Genomic DNA, 19,463 nt, shown 5'->3' with positions numbered 1-19,463 from the left:
CTAGATCCAGCTTCCTTCCTTCCTCATTGGGCTAGAAACACACTGATCAAGAAAGTTTTCTTGTATATATTTCAGGAATTCCTCCCCCTCCATCTTTTACATTGTTGCTATCCCAGTCTATATTAGGATAATTGAAGTCTCCCATTATGCCTACTTCTGTAGCTCTAGCATCTTTCTGTAATTTGCCTGCAAATTTGCTCCTCTATCTCCTCCTCACTATTTGGTGGCCTGGGAGCCAATGTAGATCAGCAAGCACAGAGGTGATGGGTGAACGAGACTTGGTGCGAGTTAAGTTACAAGCAGCAGAGCTTTGGGTGAGCTTAAGTTTATGGGGTGCAAGGTCGGAAGCTGACCAGGGGAGCTTTGGAATAGTCGAGTTGGGATAACGGGCATAGATAAGGGTTTCAGCAGTAGATGAGCTGAGGCAGAGACGGGCATCTCTAAAACATGCATCTTTTCTTTGGAGAGAACTGTGTCACTAAGCTTTCTCTGAATTACTCAAATCAAAGTGCAGTATTGTAATTTAAATCAACCAGCAGTCTAATCCAGTTTTGACTAACTATTGCAGAATAATTTTTTACCATTCACTTGAGATGTACTTCTGAATTCTAATTTCGTTCCTATTTCCCCTCTCATGCCCTCTCTGAGCTCATCTTATCCATTAGTCCCACCTTCTCGACCCTATTCCCACTAAATGGCTGACCAGCCAGCTTCCCTACTTGGTCCCCATGCTAGTTGACATTAAAAACAGTTCCCTTTCCTCAGGTACTGTCTCCCTCCCTTTCAAATCTGCCATCACCCACATCCTCAAAAAAAAAAACACCCTTAACCCCTCTGTGTACTTACAAACTACCGCCCCATATCCAACCTCCCTTTCCTCTCCAAAATCTTTAAACATGTTGAATTCCAAATCTGCGCCCACCTTGTCCGAAACTCCATGTTTGAATCTCTTCAATCAGGTTTCCACCCTGCCCAGCACTGAAATGGCCCTATTTGAGGTGCACTATCCCTCCTCGTCTTTCTTGACTCCTTTGCAACCTCTGACACAGTTGACCACACCATCAATCCAGCTGCGGGGGACTGCCGTTGTCTGGCTCTGCCCTTGCCTGGCTCCACTCTTGCATATCTAGTCATAGCCAGGGAGTCTCCTGCAATGACTTCTCTTCCCGCCCTGACTGCTATCTGGTGTCCCCAAGGCTCTATCTTTGGCCCCCTCCTATTTCTACATATTGCCCCTCGGCGACATCATTTGAAAACCTGTCTGATTCCACATGTATACTGATGACACCCAGCACTACCCCACCGCTACCTTCCTCAATCCCTCTACAGCCTCTTGTCAACCTGCTTGTTCAACATCCAGTCCTGGATGAACCACAATATCCAACATTTTTTTAAGTAGCTGGCCTGAATGCAGTATCTGTTCACTTTCTATGACAGCATTTGGTTTCTGTCAGCTGAATGTGGCAACATACAGACCGTAAAATTCTGTGTCTGCTTCACAACTGTGTATGCGAGGGACCATGGTGATGAGCTTGGGGTGTGTGTATGCAAATGAAATTGATCTCTTACTGCAAAGTATGTAAATTGGATTAAAAAGGCATATGGAGTGCTGATGTATCAATGTTTAGCTTGGTACAAAACTGGATTTGTTAGAACTGCTCAGTCAAGTATGCAATCATTTCGATTTTTGAAATGCGTTTGCTTTCTGTGTTCTAAATTCATCAACGAAGCGATATTTTGACACAAAGGGAAAGACACCAGCTTTTGCATCAATTTGAAGTTAGCATTTAAAACGAACATGTTGGTCTACATTCGGCAGATCATTTTGATGTGCTTGTGAACAAAGCTCAAGTGCGAGAACTGTAATTTCTTAATTGCAATTTTTAAAAATGCAATTAAAAAAAATGTGAGTGCATGCAGACTAATTCCTAACTTATTTGCAAAGCAGACTCCTTCGCGATTAATCAATAGAGAATAATACCATGAAATACTTAATTTAACAATGATTATAATTGTTGACCAAACTGGTGAAAGTGATGAATCAAAAATAAAGTATCCAGGAGAATGGAAATAAGAACATAAGAAATAGAAACAGTATTAGGCCACTTGGCCCATCAAGCCTGCTCCGCCATTCAATAGATCATGGCTGATCTGATCATGGACTCAGTTCCACTTCCCTGCCTGCTCCCCATAAGCCTTTACTCCCTTATCGCTCAAAAATCTCCACCTTAAATATATTCAAAGACCCAGCCTCCACAGCTCTCTGGGGCAGAGAATTCCATAGATTTACAACCCTGAGAAGAAATTCCTCCTCATCTCTGTTTTAAATGGGCAGCCCCTTATTCTGAGACCATGTCCCCTAGTTTTAGTTTCCCCAATGAGTGGAAATATCCTTTCTACATCCACCTTGTCGAACATAAGAACATAAGAATTAGGAACAGGAGAAGGCCATCTAGCCCCTCGAGCCTGCTCCACCATTCAACAAGATCATGGCTGATCTGGCCGTGGACTCAGCTCCACTTACCCGCCCGCTCCCCATAACCCTTAATTCCCTTATTGGTTAAAAATCTATCTATCTGTGATTTGAATACATTCAATGTGCTAGCCTCAACTGCTTCCTTGGGCAGAGAATTCCACAGATTCACAACCCTCTGGGAGAAGAAATTCCTTCTCAATTCTGTTTTAAATTGGCTCCCCCGTATTTTGAGGCTGTGCCCCCTAGTTCTAGTCTCCCCGACCAGTGGAAACAACCTCTCTGCCTCTATCTTGTCTATCCCTTTCATTATTTTAAATGTTTCTATAAGATCACCCCTCATCCTTCTGAACTCCAACGAGTAAAGACCCAGTCTACTCAATCTATCATCATAAGGTAACCCCCTCATCTCCGGAATCGGCCTAGTGAATCGTCTCTGTACCCCCTCCAAAGCTAGTATATCCTTCCTGAAGTAAGGTGACCAAAACTGCATGCAGTACTCCAGATGCGGCCTCACCAATACCCTGTACAGCTGCAGCAGGATCTCCCTGCTTTTGTACTCCATCCCTCTCGCAATGAAGGCCAACATTCCATTCGCCTTCCTGATTACCTGCTGCACCTGCAAACTAACTTTTGGGATTCATGCACAAGGACCCCCAGGTCCCTCTGCACCGCAGCATGTTGTAATTTCTCCCCCTCATTATCTTATATGTTTCGATAAGATCACCTCTCATTCTTCTGAACTCCAATGTGTATAGGCCCAACCTACTCAACCTATCTTCATAAGTCACCCCCCCTCATCTCCGGAATCAACCTAGTGCTCTGAACAGCCTTCAATGCAAGGTATATCCTTCCTTAAATACGGAGACCAAAACTGCACGCAGTACTCTAGGTTGGCCTTATCAATACCCTGTACAATTGTAGCAGGACTTCTCTGCTTTTATACTCGATCCCCCTTGCAATAAAGGCCAACATTCAATTTGCCTTCCTGATTACTTGCTGTACCTGCATATTAACTTTTTGGGTTTCATGCACAAGGACTCCCAGGTCCCTCTGTGCTGCAATACTTCGCAATTTTTCTCCATTTAAATTGTAATTTGCTTTTCAATTTTTTTCTGCCAAAGTGGACAACCTCACATTTTCCCACATTATATTCCATCTGCCAGATTTTTGTCCACTTACTTAGCCTGTCTATATTCCTCTGCAGATTTTTTGTATCCTCCTCACAACTTCCTTTCCCACGCATCTTTGTATCATCAGCAAACTTGGCAACATTACACTGTCCCTTCATCCAAGTCATTAACAATAGTCATGATTGTAAATAGTTGAGGACCCAGCATCAATCCCTGCAGCACCCCACTAGTCACTGTTTGCCAACAGGAAAATGACCCATTTATCCTGACTCTGTTTTCTGTTAGTTAATCAATCCTCTATCCATGCTAATATATTACCCCCAATCTCGTGAACTTTTATCTTGAGCAGTAACCTTTTATGTAGCACCTTATCAAATGCCTTCTGGAAATCCAAATACACCACATCCACTGGTTCCCCCTTATCCCACCCTGCTTGTTACATCCTCAAAGAACTCCAGCAAATTTGTCAAACATGATTTCCCTTTCATAAAACCATGCTGGCTCTGCTTAATTGAATTATACTTTTCCAAATGTCCCGCTACTGCTTCCTTAATAATAGACTCAAGCATTTTCCCAACGACAGATGTTAGGCTAACTGGTCTATAGTTTCCTGCTTTTTGTCTGCCTCCTTTTTTAAATAGGGGCGTTACATTTGCGGTTTTCCAATCCGCTGGGACTGCCCCAGAATACAGGGAATTTTGGTAGATTACAACCAATGCATCCACTATCTCTGCAGCCACCTCTTTTAAGACCCTAGGATGTAAGCCATCAGGTCCGAGGGACTTAGCCGCCTTTAGTCCCATGTTTCAGCTGATCTCTTCTGGAGCTAGATATTTTTTTTTCATTGGTTATGCAATGGCCATGGAATCTGCTATGACCAGTTTGTTTCTGAGGATGCCAGCAGCAAAACTATATCCATTTTTCTTTAGTATGGTTGGTAGTTATTGTGACTGCGTGCACCTCTAGCTGCCTTTCCATAGCTGCTCTGCTGACCAGTAGGTATCATATTCTGGAGCATAGCTGTAGTTGTAGTTATACCCAGTCAGCATAAGACAAAAATGTCTTTTGTTCATCTGTTTTTTATTCTTTTAAGATTGTAAAATCATGTGGAGCATGGCAATTACAGACCTATTAGTCTTGCATCAGTACCATGTAACATAATGGAATCGATTATCGGGAGCAAATTGGAGGATTATCCGTTCAATAATTTAGTGAACAGCAGTTGAGCTGGATTAGCGGTAGAACCTGTTTGACCAATCTCACTAATGTTTTTGAAGTGATATCCCATGTGGATTTTGGACAGCTCAATGCTGTGATGTGTCTCAACTTCCAAAAATGTGATTTTTTTTTTTATATGAACGCCTACAATTTAAGCTAAAACTGGTGAGGATTCAGGTTACAATGGATAAGAAATTGGTTGAAAGATGGGAACCAGTGGGTACTTGTTAAAGGAGTAATATTGGAGTGGGAGCAAGTGCTGAATGGATTGTCCCAGGCTTTGACAAACTGATCAAATTCACGAATGGTACCAAATTAGTTGAATCTGAGAAGCACCTGGGGAACTTGGATCAAATTTGTATGTGGACAGATGTATGTGCTGTGTTGTACTCTGGTCCGACTATACCAAGTACCATGTCTAGTTCTTTGTGTCGAGATGTAAGGCAGACAATCAAGCCCTGGAGGTGACATAGCAAAGTGCCTTAAGACTGGCCACTATCATCAGAAGATGGAGTTCCGAGGAAAGACTTGAGAAATTTGGGCTTTTCAGCTTTGGAAGCAAGTGACTGAAAGATGATCTTATCAGATACAGTAAATGGTAGAAAAGTAGATCTGGAACACACATTCAATCTAAACCTTGATTGGAAAAGTTCAAAACTACTAAAAGGCAAATTTAGGATATACGAACACAAGAATTAGGAGCAGGCCATACGGCCCCTGGAGCCTGCTCCGCCATTCAATATCATGGCTGATCTTCGACCTTAACTCCACTTTCCCGCCCAATCCCCATATCCCTCGATTCCCCTAGAGCCCAACACTCTATCTATCTCAGCCTTGAATATACTCAAGTACTGATAGTAAACTGTTCTTTGCACCGAATAATCAACACATGTAATGGGCTTTCGAGTAGAGTGAAGGCAAATGCCCTGAAGGTGTAAGATGTAAATTCTATGAGGACTTTGAGTCTTCTGCATTCATGAGATGAGGTCAAATGACCTTGCTCAACTGTATCTGTTTTATGATGAATTCGAAGAATATATTCTACTAAGCTACTGTAGTAGATCCAGAGTAGTTAACTAGTTCTGGGCCCCTTGGTCTTTTGTATCAAATTTATTTCCCCATATGGATGTTATATATTTGTCCTCCTGTGCTTTTTTTGCACTGAATAAATAACATTCTGTTTAACTATACAAAATGCAGAGATCCTGGCTTGTGAAATGTTGCTAGGAGAAGAAAAAGGACTGCTGACATTTTATGCTCCATATTAGCTGGTTGAAGTGCCGTGCTTTTATTTCAGATGTTGAATGTGGAGGTGGCTTTTACGTCCGTAGTTTGGTCAATGACCTTGGCAAAGGTAGGAACAAATAATCAAACTTGTCTTGTAGCAAAAAGGAAAAAACTGGAAATCTGAAGACTAGTAACATTAGCAGTTTTTTTTTCTGTTGCAGCAACTTCCATGAAATGCCATGTCAAATATTTATGCAAATATTTTATTTTTGTTAGAGCTTTCTTCATGTGCCCATGTAAAGGAGTTGATCAGAACCAAACAGGGTCCTTTCACATTGGATGAACATGCACTTCGAGAGGAGAAATGGACAATAGATGAAATAGTAAAAGCTATAGAGACCTGCACGCAGTTAGTTCCATCTGAAGCAGGATGTAAGAAATTGAAGACAAACACTTTGGAAAACTCTGAACAGGAAAAAGAAGCTGATTGATGCCAAGATGCATTTCTTGATGTTAAAAAAACAGAAAGTAAGGAAAATACAACGTAATCTGAATTATTCTCCTGTACTCTTGTGTATCTCGACACATTTTGAGATTTAAACAGCTCCGAATAAGCAGCATGTTAAAGAATATATTTATCTTTGAAAATGCCAAAACTGTGGACCCTTAGTGTTGCCCAAATAAACTGCAACCTACTTTACACTCTCCAAAAGCTGTTGCTCCCGAGGTGGACTTTGTCAACAAGGGAAATCCAATCAACATCCATGAGACTTTGCTCTGTTGAAATGTTTGTCCTGCATAATTCTCCCCTTCGCTTTAATAATTAGGAAGTAATAAATGAATAGAAACTTAAGTGAACAAACAGGTTTGATGATGGATATGTTTCTTCATTGCTGTGCATTGCTATTTATAACCCTGGAATATGAATGTGAGTGTGCAGGATCTTTTCCTGCAACTTTGCACCTCCGGTATGAGATGTGTGTTGTAATATCCTCCTGCTTCATTAACAATGATGGCCTCGTTCATTATAAATGATCCTTCCACCCCTTTAGCCAATTCATCACTATATTTATTTTTATGTACAAACTGTCTAATGTGGGTCTGTCACACCCAAACAATCACATTTTGTTACAACTACAAAACAACATTTTTAAAAAGCAAACTGGTAACTGTCCTCAAGCCTAAAATTTACAAGCCATTACATCGGTCCTGTAACAACAGCAGTTTATGTGTAATTGCAATTATCTGGTTTTGCTTTAAGAGCATTAGCCTTAAAGGGACAGGCTAGGTTCGCAGCTAAACATTACAACCAGACCCCAGTCTACCTTTTGCGTAAGGCTTTGGAAGATCTTTTATTGTTTCAAAATATTGAATGGTCGTGTGATGAATTTTCAGCTGATATTTTGGAGGATATTCAAAAAGATTTTGAGCTATTGCATGTGTAACTTTGCAATTCTCTCTGACCATTCATATTTTAAATGAATATAAATAATGCCAGCTCTGATGCAGAACAGCAACCATCAGCTCAGCCAAACTGGATTTCTTGCAAGGTTATAAATATCCGCAGCATAACAGAAGAATTACTATTTCAGAATAGTAGCTGAAACCCCTCAAGCAATCTGAGCAGGATGTCAGCTGCTTTTGAGTTAAATATTTATAACCAGTATTGCAGTATGTCTTGTATGCTAACCTAATTTCTGCAGTAAAAGAGATAATGCTTGCCATTTGTTAAAATACATTGATCTTTATGCTTCTATGGATATGAGAAACAGTTTAATAGTGTAAATAACAAATTAGCTACTTGGAGTTTCACTGTGGCATGAGCAGTTTCTAATGGAATTACATAGAGTTTTATTTTGGATATCCTGTTCAAATTACTCACACAAATGGTTAGAAGGAGGATATTTATTGTGGTGGTCTAAAACTTGTTGATAAACTATGTAGCCAGATAACACATATGGTAGAATGAGCACTCAAAGGGGATCTGTAACACTTAAATGGATGGATTGGAAAAATGGGAGCTGGATTTTGGTGAAAGTAAATGTACAGTAATGTATTAGGACCTCAATCACCACTGTGTGACGAGGCTGTTAAAGACCTTCCCTTCGGAGAAGTCCTGGCCTTGATCGATCTAAAGCTCTGTGATCATGATGAGGAGGAGGAGTACATTGTGAGGCCTTGGTCTGCCTGTCTCACCCAGGTGAGATTCGATTTCCTCAAGAATGTGTGTGTTTTTTCCTGCTCCATTTATATTTTAGACCAGTTACTGAACATTCACTGTGTGCAGGTGTACTTTCAGCAGCTGTTGCTATCAGTTGCACAGCAATGTGAAGCAGACATGTGTAAATTGTTTGCCAAGAATTTGATTTATTTGCTTGAAATTGATTTCTGTCGATAAGTACGAGTTTAATCCAATACTTCTCTGTCTAAGACATGGTACTTTCGGGGGGTGGGGATTCAAATTGCAATTGTTTTCAAAAAAAATTACTTTAAAGGTTTTAAATTGAACTTTTAAAAAAAAATTGAGGCTTGGACTGTTTAGATAGTGGAGCCTTTCACTATATCTTGGGTCTTGTAGTACATGTTAAATCTGGTATGTCCAAAAATAGGAAAGCATGTGATGGGTAATTACCCCGAAATACTGAAATATGTCCAGTGGGTAAACAATTCCTTGTGATCAGACTTAATCCTCCTTTAATTGACATTTTAAAAGACTTTTGGTATGTTATATAGATCAGTTATTAAGCAGTACTCTGTTTCTACTGAGACACATGATGTTGCTGCAGTCATGTTTCCATAGTTATTTTTGGGACATCTCTTTCATAGTGTGGAATGGGAATTGGTCCAATATCAGCAATTTGTTAGCTTCACTTAACTAGAAAGACCGGCACTTTAGACAATTCGACAACAATTGCAAGTTTTACCTACCATGTAAGGTATCTACTTCTAAAATAATTGTTTGCATGTTGCCGGTAGGTAGAATATTTGGCAGGAATGGTTATGGTAATTTTTTTAAAACATTTTTCAAGCCGCTTCTCATAGTCAACTAGAGGTGAACCAAAACTTGGCTGCCCCTGTCCTAACTTGCACCAAGTCCCGCTTACGCATCACCCCTGTGCTCGCTGACCTACATTGACTTTCGGTTAAGCCATGCCTCGATTTCAAAATTCTCATCCTTGTTTTCAAGTCCCTCCATGACCTCGCCCCTCCCGATCTCTAATCTCCTTCAGCCCCACAGTCCCCCCAAGATATCTGCGCACCTCTAATTCTGCTCTCTTGAGCATCCCTGATTATATTCGCTCAACCATTGTTAGCCGTGCCTTCTGTTGCCTAGGCCCCAAGCTCTGGAATTCCCTGTCTAAACCTCTCCACCTCTCTACCTCTCGTTCCTCCTTCAAGATGCTCCTCAAAACCTACCTCTTTGACTAAGCTTTTGGTCACCTGCCCTAATTTCTCCTTATGCGGCTTGATGTCAAAGTTTTTGTCTCATAATACTTCTATGAAGCGGTTTGGGACATTTCACTACGTTAAAGGTGCTATATAAATAATTGTTCTTGTTGTAGGTGTCAACTCTTTCCTGCTGTACACTTCCACAGGTGCCAACTGCCCTGCAGTGATTTTCCTAAGTGGCCATTATTCATGTGCGGTGGGCTATTTAACCATGGGGACATCATAGATCAGGTTAATTCTGTTCAGTTGATATACCAGACATGCACAATTCAGCTGCTGCAGAAGTGAGAATCTGGCTGAACTCAGTCTCCATAGCCCATGAGCTTTGGCAGTGAGGTCCGTTGTAGCTGCTATGAGTGAAATCAACTAACTCGCCACAGATAAGAACTTAAGAACATAAGAAATAGGAGCAGGAGTAGGCCATAAGGCCCCTCGAGCCTGCTCCACCATTCAGTAAGATCTTGGTTGATCTGATCATGGACTCAGCTCCGCTACTCCACCCGTTCCCCATAACCCCTTATCCCCTTATCGTTTAAGAAACTGTCTATTTCTGTCTTAAATTTATTTAATGTTCCAGCTTCCACAGCTCTCTGAGGCAGTGAAATCCATAGATTCACAACCCTCAGAGAAGAAATTTCTCCTCATCTCAGTTCTAAATGGGTGGCCCCTTATTCTAAGATCATGCCCTCTAGTTCTAGTCACCCCCATCAGTGGAAACATCCTTTCTGCATCCACCTTGTCAAGCCCCCTCATAATCTTATACATTTCTATAAGATCACCTCTCATTCTTCTGAATTCCAATGAGTAGAGGCCCAACCTACTCAACTTTTCCTGATAAGTCAACCTCCTCATCTCTGGAATCAACCTAATGAACTGCCTCCAAAGCAAGTATATCCTTTCTTAAATATGGAAACCAAAACTGTACGTAGTATTCCAGGTGTGGCCTCACCAATACCCTGTATAACTGTAGCAAGACTTCCCTGCTTTTATACTCCATCCCCTTTGCAATAAAGGCCAAGATTCCATTGGCCTTCCTGATCACTTGCTGTACCTGCATACTATCCTTTTGTGTTTCATGCACAAGTACCCCCAGGTCCTGCTGTACTGCAGCACTTTGCAATCTTTCTCCATTGCTCTTTGATTTCTTTCTGCCAAAGTGCATGACCTCACATTTTTCAACATTATATTCCATGTGTCAAATTTTTGCCCACTCACTTAGCCTGTCTATGTCCTCCTGCAGCCTCTTTATGCCCTCCTCACACATTACCCTTCCTCCCATCTTTGTATCGTCAGCAAACTTGGCTACATTACCCTCAATCCCAGCTTCCAAGTCGTTAATATTGATTGTAAATAGTTGGGGTCTCAGCACTGATCCCTGCACCCCACTTGTTACTGATTGCCAACCAGAGAATGAACCAATAATGCCAACTCTGTTTTCTGTCTGTCAGCCAGTCTTCTATCCATGCTAATATATTACCCCCAACCCCGTGAACTTTTATCTTGTGCAGTAACCTTTTGTGTGGCATCTTGTCAAATGCCTTCTAGAAGTCCAAATACACCACATCCACTGGTTCCCCTTTATTCACCCTGTTCGTTACATCCTCAAAGAATTCCAGCAGATTTGTCAAACATGACTTCCCCTTCATAAATCCATGCTGACTTTGACTGGCCAAATTTTGATTTTCCAAATGTCCTGTTACTGCTTCTTTAATAATGGACTGCAACATTTTCCCAAGCACAGATGTTAGGCTAACTGGTCTATAGTTTCCTGCTTTTTGTCGCCTCCTTTTTTTGAATAGGGACGTTACATTTGCAATTTTGCAATCTGCTGGGACCTCCCGAGAATCCAGGGAATTTTGGTAAATTACAACCAATGCATCCACAATCCCTGCCAGATGAGATTATTGAAGCAAGGAGCTGCCTGCAGAAACATCAGACGTCTTTTTTTTGTTGGTTTATTTTACATTTTTACAGTAATTCTTTTCTTTCCAGCCATTCATATCATTGAGCATTGTCAAGTGAGATGTAAACTAGGTTGTGTTTGATGCAGAGCTCCTGTAATGTGCCGTAATCTCAAAAGAACCAATATGAAATTCTTTGCATTTCTTACACCATCCATCTTCATGACCATTTGGTAGTAATTATAGCAATTTGTTCTTTGAACTTGGTTCTAGACTCGAACTTTGTTCCCTCATCATTACTGATGACCAGAGAAGAGACTGAATGCAACTCAGTTGAGATGATAAACTACTGAAGGGACAATATGGCAACACACTGCTGTGGCATAAAGACGAAGCTGTGAAGCTAGTTCCTCATAGTGTTTACCTACTGTACTTTTAATCACGCACGCATTGTTCTGAAAATCGTGAACTGTTTTAAAGGGGAACAATACTAACAAAGAAATGATTCCTTTAATTGCATTATTCATTGTGTTTATCATTTCATACTTTGCATATTTCTACTTCTGATCAGAGCACTGTGTATACATTTGGGTGGCCAAATTACATTACTTATAAGAAAGACAAACTTGCATATATTAGCACCTTTCACAACTTCAGGACATCCCAAAATGTTTTACAGCCAATTAAGTACTTGTGGCCCCTTCACATTCTAGGACAGGCTGAACCTCCCTTATCCGGAACGCTCGGGACCTAGCCTGTTCTGAATGAGGGATATTTCCAAATAAGGGGAGGTCACGTGTTATCAGTGTGTGTGTGCGCGCTGATTGGCTGGAACAACAGTCAGTCAGTCTCCGCTCACATTGGAGACCAAACTATTCTCGAGTTAGGATATTCTCAAAATCTATGGAATGGTTAGCTGATCCAAAATATTAAAAAGGAAAGTACTTTGAAAACATTATCTGAACAATTTTTATTGGAATTTCCATCAGTGTGGTGTTGGTGGGCCGTCAGGCCCCGAGGTGTTGGCGGGCCGTCTGGCCGAGGTGTTGGTGGGCCAGCGGGCCTTGAATTGGCGGGCCCAGAGTTGTAGGAGGGCCGTCAGGCCCCGAGGTGTTCTCGGTTGAGGGGGTTTCTGCTACTGCTGATCACTTTCTAGTAAGTGTGTGGATTTTCTGTTTAGGTGAATGATTTAATTAAATAATAAAGGAAAGGTATCACCGTTATGCCTAAAAAGGGAATAGGAAACCTCGGTGGTGTGGTGAGGGGGGGGTCAGAGTTCTGCACATGCGCCACCCAGTGGTCGGGAATGGTGCCAGACAAGGGGTGGTGCTGGATAAGGGAGTCCCGGATAAGAGAGGTTCAACCTGTCCTTCTACTTGTAGTAGTTCAGTCACATCTTTGGATGCCATTGTTGTGGATTCAGACGATTCATACTGCAGAATGAATTCTACAGCTTTAGTGGTTAAAGTACTGTAAACGTGCAGAAATTCACGTGCAGCTATTTGTAAGCTGGTTTGTGACTTGTATTTCTGGCTCCTGGACCCTCATCGATTTATTGGGGAAGATTCAGGCAGGTTAACAATAAACCACATCAACCGGGTGGTTTGAGCTCTCGGTTCGCACACAACCAGAAAAAAAAATAGTGCCCTGCTCCACCATTGGAATTGTTTTTATACCACCTCAAACCAGTTTCAGCGCTCTTGCCTAATTTATTTCATCGTGTTGCCGTTAATATTAGTGCTGCTGTTTCTGACTACTGTAATGGAAAGGGGCCATTAGTAATACAGGCAACTCGCGATTATCCGCACACTGATCCAACGGGAAACCGTTGTAACGGGATTTTAAATTTTGACCCGGGAAGGCATCGCGTTTTAACTTTAGAATGTTAATCGCTCTAACCGAGAAATCGTTTACCCAGCATAGCCCATTCCCCAAGGGACCCGGATAATCGAGAGTTGCCTGTATAATCAAATAAATAACCTGACCCCTGAAAATTAACTTTCCATTTAAAATTAAACCAATTTTAAGTTTTGGTCAGATCGATACCATTAATTCATTTTCATGCAATCTTTTAAACTGCAGAAGCTAGGAGATCAGGAGTTTAATTTCAAAGGAGCTAGTACAATTTGCGGTGTTTAAATAGATCAAGATGGTAAAGAAGGTAAGATTCTGTTTTAATCCATGTTCCTCTCAACATAAATTAATCACCCTGATATTGCGGCCTCCAGGTGCATACATTGTGAGCACGCGCCCAAAGAGGCCCTGCAAGTTCTGGGTTTACGCATGCGAAGCGCATGCGCCTGAACCCGGCACTTGTGATCTGTTAATGTCTCTTGACAAATCGCACTCATCCCCAGGAAAAGCGCCTTTGCGGGCGGAGAGTTGGCCTATTTGCCCAGTGAATGTTCTTCAAACTCGTACACCTAGTAAAAACAGGCGTAAGGCCTTGGGGCCCAAAATTTGTGAAGACCCTTTGCTGCCCGTTTCTCGGCAGTATTTGGGTGGTCCTTGGTTTTTTTTATCGCCCGCATACCATCGAGATTGAGAGTGCGATTTTGAACCTTATTTAACGGGGTGTGGAGGGCATTAGACTCGGCAAAGATCGGAGATCAAGGGCTCAATTATCTGTGCCGATTTTTTTGGTGTGCACTTTTTTTGAGTAAATTAAAATCTCCCAAGTTTCCCCAAAGTTTAGATACAATTTTTTTTACCTCATTGGGGGTGTAACCTGCCACCCGCGCCAATTCTGGCCACTTAAGCACGTTTGAACAACTCTGGTTTTTCTTAAGAACGGTGTATGTGACCGCTCTGAAAAACCTTCTGGGCAATTAACAAAGTCAGCGCAGGTAAGAGAATCAGCACAGAAGATCCAGTTCCATGGCTGGGACAGCAGTAGTGGGGGGTGGGGGCATTCGGCCTGGGCTAGAAGCAGCACCAGCTCCAGGGGGAGAAGAGGCCTTTTGGCCTGGGCTAGGAGCGGCACCGAGCACCGGGGGGGGAGGGGTGATAGACTTTTGGCACAAAGACACTAATATTTTCATGTTGGTAAGCTGATGCGTTAAATAGCTGCAATGTGCTTGTGCAGGTTGCTGTGAGCTGGCCAGGATGTCTTGTATGTTTCAGTTTCCAGCCTCAGCCCGCAGTGTGTCCCTCGTTACCCTGGCAACCCGATCTTTTTGGCGCACAGCTTGGGCTCTACCCATAGAGCTTAAGGACAATGTATGCCGGGCCACATAAGTTAAAACGGGGAAACTTTCAACTTTTTTTTTGGCCTAGTCGGGCCCCCAAAAAAACAGACATAACTCTTCAAATACGCCAAAAAATGTCATTGGCTAAAATTGAGCCACGAGTTCTGTGCATGCGCGATTTTTTTTTTGACGTCGCTTTTGCCGCGATTGCAGATCGCCTGCACAGGCGTGGAACAGCTTGGGAGGGCCAGGGAGTTCGAAAGAGAGAAGATTTGAGGGAGAGAGAGAAGACAAAGGACAAAGCAGAAAAAGTCAGTTTATAGATAAATAGGGGAGAAGAGAGTGTAAAGTGTAAGAAAAAAAATTAATAATTGTTCAAGATTTAGTAACGATCATAAATAAAATCATGAGTCAGAAGAGGAGCCTCAAAAAAGTCAAAAATGGGCAGAGGCTGAGGGCACCACGGTTTACAGACGAAGAGCACGAGGCACTTGTCTCTGCGGTGGAGGCACGGTATGGGAACCTTATCACGAATGGCCACAGGAAGCCACCCCCAGTCTAGTACCAGTGAATCTGGAAGGAAATTGGAGAGGCCATGTCCGCAGTGGGGACAATCGTAAGGGATGGAGACCAATGTCATAAAAGGTGGAATGACATTTTAGCCGCAGCCAGAGTAAGTAATGATTTTATTGATGCACTCCCTTACTACTTACAGTAAGCCTAGATTTACATTGTAATACCATATTTACCATCAATGAATAAATGATCTTATTACGATGTATTTTTGAGATCTAAGGAGATGGTTCTGTACTTGGAGATCTTGCTGAAGAACCGCATGCTTCTTAATGGGACATAAAACTGATGGCTATTTGTGTGTGTTGCATGGACAAATCAGTTAAAGATTGCTACTTTAATTTCTGCAGAAGAAATTGTCAACCAACGTCTCCGAGCAGTGGCGCATGGGAGGAGGCCCACCGCAGGTGCTGGAGCAGCGTGTCTTAGCCTTGGTGGGCGGGCACAATCGTGCAACCACCCACGATGGTGCTGATCCCTTGCCGCAGCATTGTAAGTTGCGGTCATGTAATGTCATCTCAAAATAATATAATGTGTTGGGGTCATGTAATGTAATATCATGCATTTTAATTTATTGTCTGTCGGCCATATATACTGTAGTAATGCAGCAGTGGTGGTCCTTGAAATAAGATTCTGCTATGTGACGGTAATCATGTCACCCTGACCCCCCTCCCCTGCTGCTTACCACTGAAATGTTTTGTACTTAGATGCTGATTCGCATGACACCAAGCTGGCCACCGCCTTGACCACCGGCATCCAACCAGCAACCGCCTTGACCTCTGGCACCCAAAGAGCCTCTGCCAGACTCCTCACCTCAAGCTCCTTCAGACCCAACGCCACCTCCGCCACTCAGGGAGACCAAAAACAGGAGGAACAAGAGAAAGAAGGGGCACTGTCTGAGCCACTTCAACTGGAGGGGAGGAGGAGACCATTTTTTTTACCTTTGTCTCTGCACCTGTGTGCACGAATACATCTGCATCGGGGTCGGAGTTTTATGGGTTTGGAAACGAATCCGAAGAAGCGAGACCAAGCATTGTGCAGCAATGCACTGCAGCATCCATGGTGGTTGATGTAGCAAAGAGGGAATGCTGCAAGACTGGGCCGCACAACAGGACACGATTGAACTGACGAGGATGAACATCGAGATCGGTCGAAAGCTCCTCCAGGTCATGGCCGCGATAGTTGGGCACATCGCGGGACTTTCAGACCGACATGAGGAGACTATGTCGAGGCTGATTGCCACTGTGGAGCGAAACACCGAGTCCATCGATGTCATGCAGCAATTGATGGTCTCGGGATATGGCACGCAACTCCCCCCACCACCCCCCCCCCCCCCCATCCCGCCCCTCTCCCGTGCCATAGCAGGCACGCCTTTCACATCCCGAGCTGCTTCTGAGAGTCCAATCATGGCGCTGCCATTGTCTTCTCACCAATGATCCAATGATGGCAGCAGCGCTCCGGGATGCAGTGCTGCACAATATCCTGGTTCCAACATGGTGGGGAGTGGGGGGGGGGCGTGGGGATTGGAAAAACGGGAAGAAAATGGGGTGACAGTAAGGGGGAGCGGGGGGAGAAGAGAGGCGGTGGGAATGGCTAGAGGGTTGGGTGTTGGCCATTTTTGTACACGTTGATGATGCTCTTGGTGTTTTATATGTTTAATTAAAAATGTTATTGTTCATTGTAAATTGTTAAAAATAATTCATGAAGTTTTAAATATTTACATTTTTGAAAGTTTTCCCAGTTTTAAATGTTTTGATTGTTTTATAATTTTATATAAATCTTTTTATTGAATTTAACCATTCTTGTACAGTGTCTAACTTTTAGAAAATGAAGGGAAACAGTCATGAGGGTTCCATACAGTGGGCGGGTGGGGGGGCTGCTGCCATGGGTTCATCGTGAAGCTCCTCATCCTCCCTCTTCCTCCTCGTCCATACCATCCGCTCTTAAGATCAGGCAAGACCTTACTTTTCAGAACAGTATTTAGGCCCGGCGGTAAATGGATCTTGGTGATCAAATTAGAATTTTTGGGCCTTCACCGATGGCAGGCAGTATCGACTACTGCCGGCGGTAAATATCTGATGAATTTACCGCCGGAGGGAATGTGGGCAGTAATTAATTTTTTTTTTAAATCAAATTCGCATTTCTGGGTGGGTAGTGGGCGGTAATATGATGAATTTCGGGCCCGAAATCTTTTAATAGATAGAAAAAATAAATATTATTTCACTTTATATTAAAACCCCTGTCTTTGAAGCTAAGTTTATTTTTAACACTATTAAAACATAAATTTTTCTCAAACATTTAATTTAATGCAAAATTTCTATTCATTTTTTTAAAAGTGAAGTGTTTTTTAAATTTCTGTGTGTGTTTTATTTGATTTTAGCAAGTGTTCGTTCCTCCCGGGACCACCGAGTACTTTGGTTCAAAAAATTTAGGTCGGAGACATCTGCACGCAAGCCTCCGACCGCAAATTTTTGGTCCAATATATTAACATTGTTGAAGCTGGAGATGTTTTTCTTAGTAATATCTCCATTTGAAATTCAAAGATTTTTCAGAAGTTCTATCTATACATTTGGATAAAAGATATAATGGTACAGATGCAATGTGAGAACTTTCCTTACGCTACATCAGAAAATGGTTGAACTTCCACCTCAAAACTGCATTTGAGATTTTTATAAAGAGCATAAGAATATTTAGCAACAGGAAAATGTAATTTGCCATGAAAGCTTTTCACATTTGCAGAAAATAACCCCAATTTTCCCGCATTCCCACTGTATCCCTCACTCACCTTTTCTTCAGAAATATATCCATTTGCCTGATTTCTATGTATGCTTTGTGTGTCAGTGACCTTATCTGGTAACTTCTGGCATGATTCTGCTGCCCCTTACATGAAAAAATGTCACCATCTTACTCCTAACTTCCCAAGCCCTGTTTAACATACAATGTGCTTGGATCAATTTCCTTCATGCATGTGAAACCAACTAGTGGAAGGTAGTAATGCTGGCAAATTCACCGGGATATCCATAACAAATTAACTCCTGAATTTAACCATTTGAACAAGGTATTCGTCGTCAGAGAGAGGTGATTTTATCCATCTAGTTACTTTGTTTAATCCTGATTGTTGTGAGAGGATATTTGTTCAAATGCATTGCTCCACCCAATCTTTGGACCTCTTTCCCTGTTGATGAACATAACTTTATGTTCCCTTTCAGCCAGGAGTACTTTTTTTGGCATCCCTTGCTATGGTGAGGCTTTTTGTATGTTTGGTGTAATGGAAAAAAGCTATTCATTTATTATGATTCAGCAAAGTGATTCAGAAAATCCAGCAGTTCAGATTGTCTTAAGGATGTGCAGACAGACAGTAATCCAATAAAATTACAATTTTCGAACATAATTCAGTTGCATTATTTTGAAACACAATTGCTTATTAGCCGATAATCCACGTTGTTAAAATTACCTGTACAGTAAACTGCCTTAAAACGGCAAGGATTCTCACTGTCTCTTCAGGATGCAAAGAAGGCAGTGGAGTGCTTTGTAAACTGTTTGAAACCAGACTGAACAATAAATCATATCTTGTAATGCATGATATGGTTCCCAATAAAACTGCATCAAGAGGACTGTAATGTTACTGTTCTGTGTTAAGAAGACATGATGCCAGCTCTTCAAAAGACCCATGATTGTTCTTCAGATAAAGGTAGCTGACTGCAAAGGTCCACTCTACTTGTCTGCTCACTTTAATTACTCTTTCAGCAGCAACTGAAATATTCATATTCCCGGTAAATTCAGAAGTGTCATTCCCATGGAATATTACCTGGAATGTCAAATAAAAAACCTAAGCTGGCGCAGGTGTGAGGTGGTTGAAGTTACTATGAAGTAGAATGAGTGGCATGCAGCCCTATTTATTCTGAACAAGATTATTCAGTTATGTTTTGTTAGTGTCCTTCACTTCTATTTTGAACTGCTTAACAGTTGGTACAGATAAAAATATTTGTTCTGACGCATTTTTTTAAATAAGCTTATCTTCCTAGTTTAGCACAACACGTCCTTGCTAGCATTTTGTTTATGGCTTCCTTATGTTGAGAGCAGCCATCTACAACCTTTTTGGATGGTAGAAATACCATTGCAAATTCCTCTGGCCTATGACTTGGATGAAATGGGCCAAGCTGGAAAATAACCTCTCTATACACACCTGATTCAAATGTGTTTTTCTGTGCATCTGAAAACTCGGAGAGCGTCTACCTTATTTGTATGATGTACAGATTTGAAATACAGCTGTAATACAGTATTTATCAGCCACTTTTTC

At 41.9% G+C, this 19,463-nt stretch overlaps 1 protein-coding gene across 5 annotated transcripts in view; it reads left to right on the top strand.

The window, feature by feature from the left end:
• trub1 (TruB pseudouridine (psi) synthase family member 1) overlaps nt 1-16,617 on the top strand; it is an 80,038-nt gene extending 63,421 nt beyond the window's left edge. The window contains exons 7-10 of one of the 5 annotated variants that reach the window (XR_011592751.1): nt 6,122-6,178; nt 6,328-6,579; nt 15,514-15,655; nt 15,871-16,617. Coding sequence is in view for 3 of the 5 variants with exons in the window: in XM_070876577.1 (XP_070732678.1) it covers nt 6,122-6,178; nt 6,328-6,542 (272 nt within the window). In the remaining 2 variants the exon portion in view is untranslated. Of the gene's footprint in view, nt 1-6,121; nt 6,179-6,327; nt 8,252-11,675; nt 11,905-15,513; nt 15,831-15,870 lie in introns of those variants that run through there. The other 4 variants (XR_011592750.1, XM_070876577.1, XM_070876578.1 and 1 more) reach the window with 4 other exon arrangements.
• Nucleotides 16,618-19,463: the final 2,846 nt, after the last annotated feature.

This window comes from Pristiophorus japonicus, chromosome 3 (assembly GCF_044704955.1).
Source record: "Pristiophorus japonicus isolate sPriJap1 chromosome 3, sPriJap1.hap1, whole genome shotgun sequence".
Taxonomy (NCBI): Eukaryota; Metazoa; Chordata; class Chondrichthyes; family Pristiophoridae; genus Pristiophorus; species Pristiophorus japonicus.
Note: the sequence above shows the minus strand (reverse complement) of the source record. Positions and strands in the feature narration are given on the sequence as shown.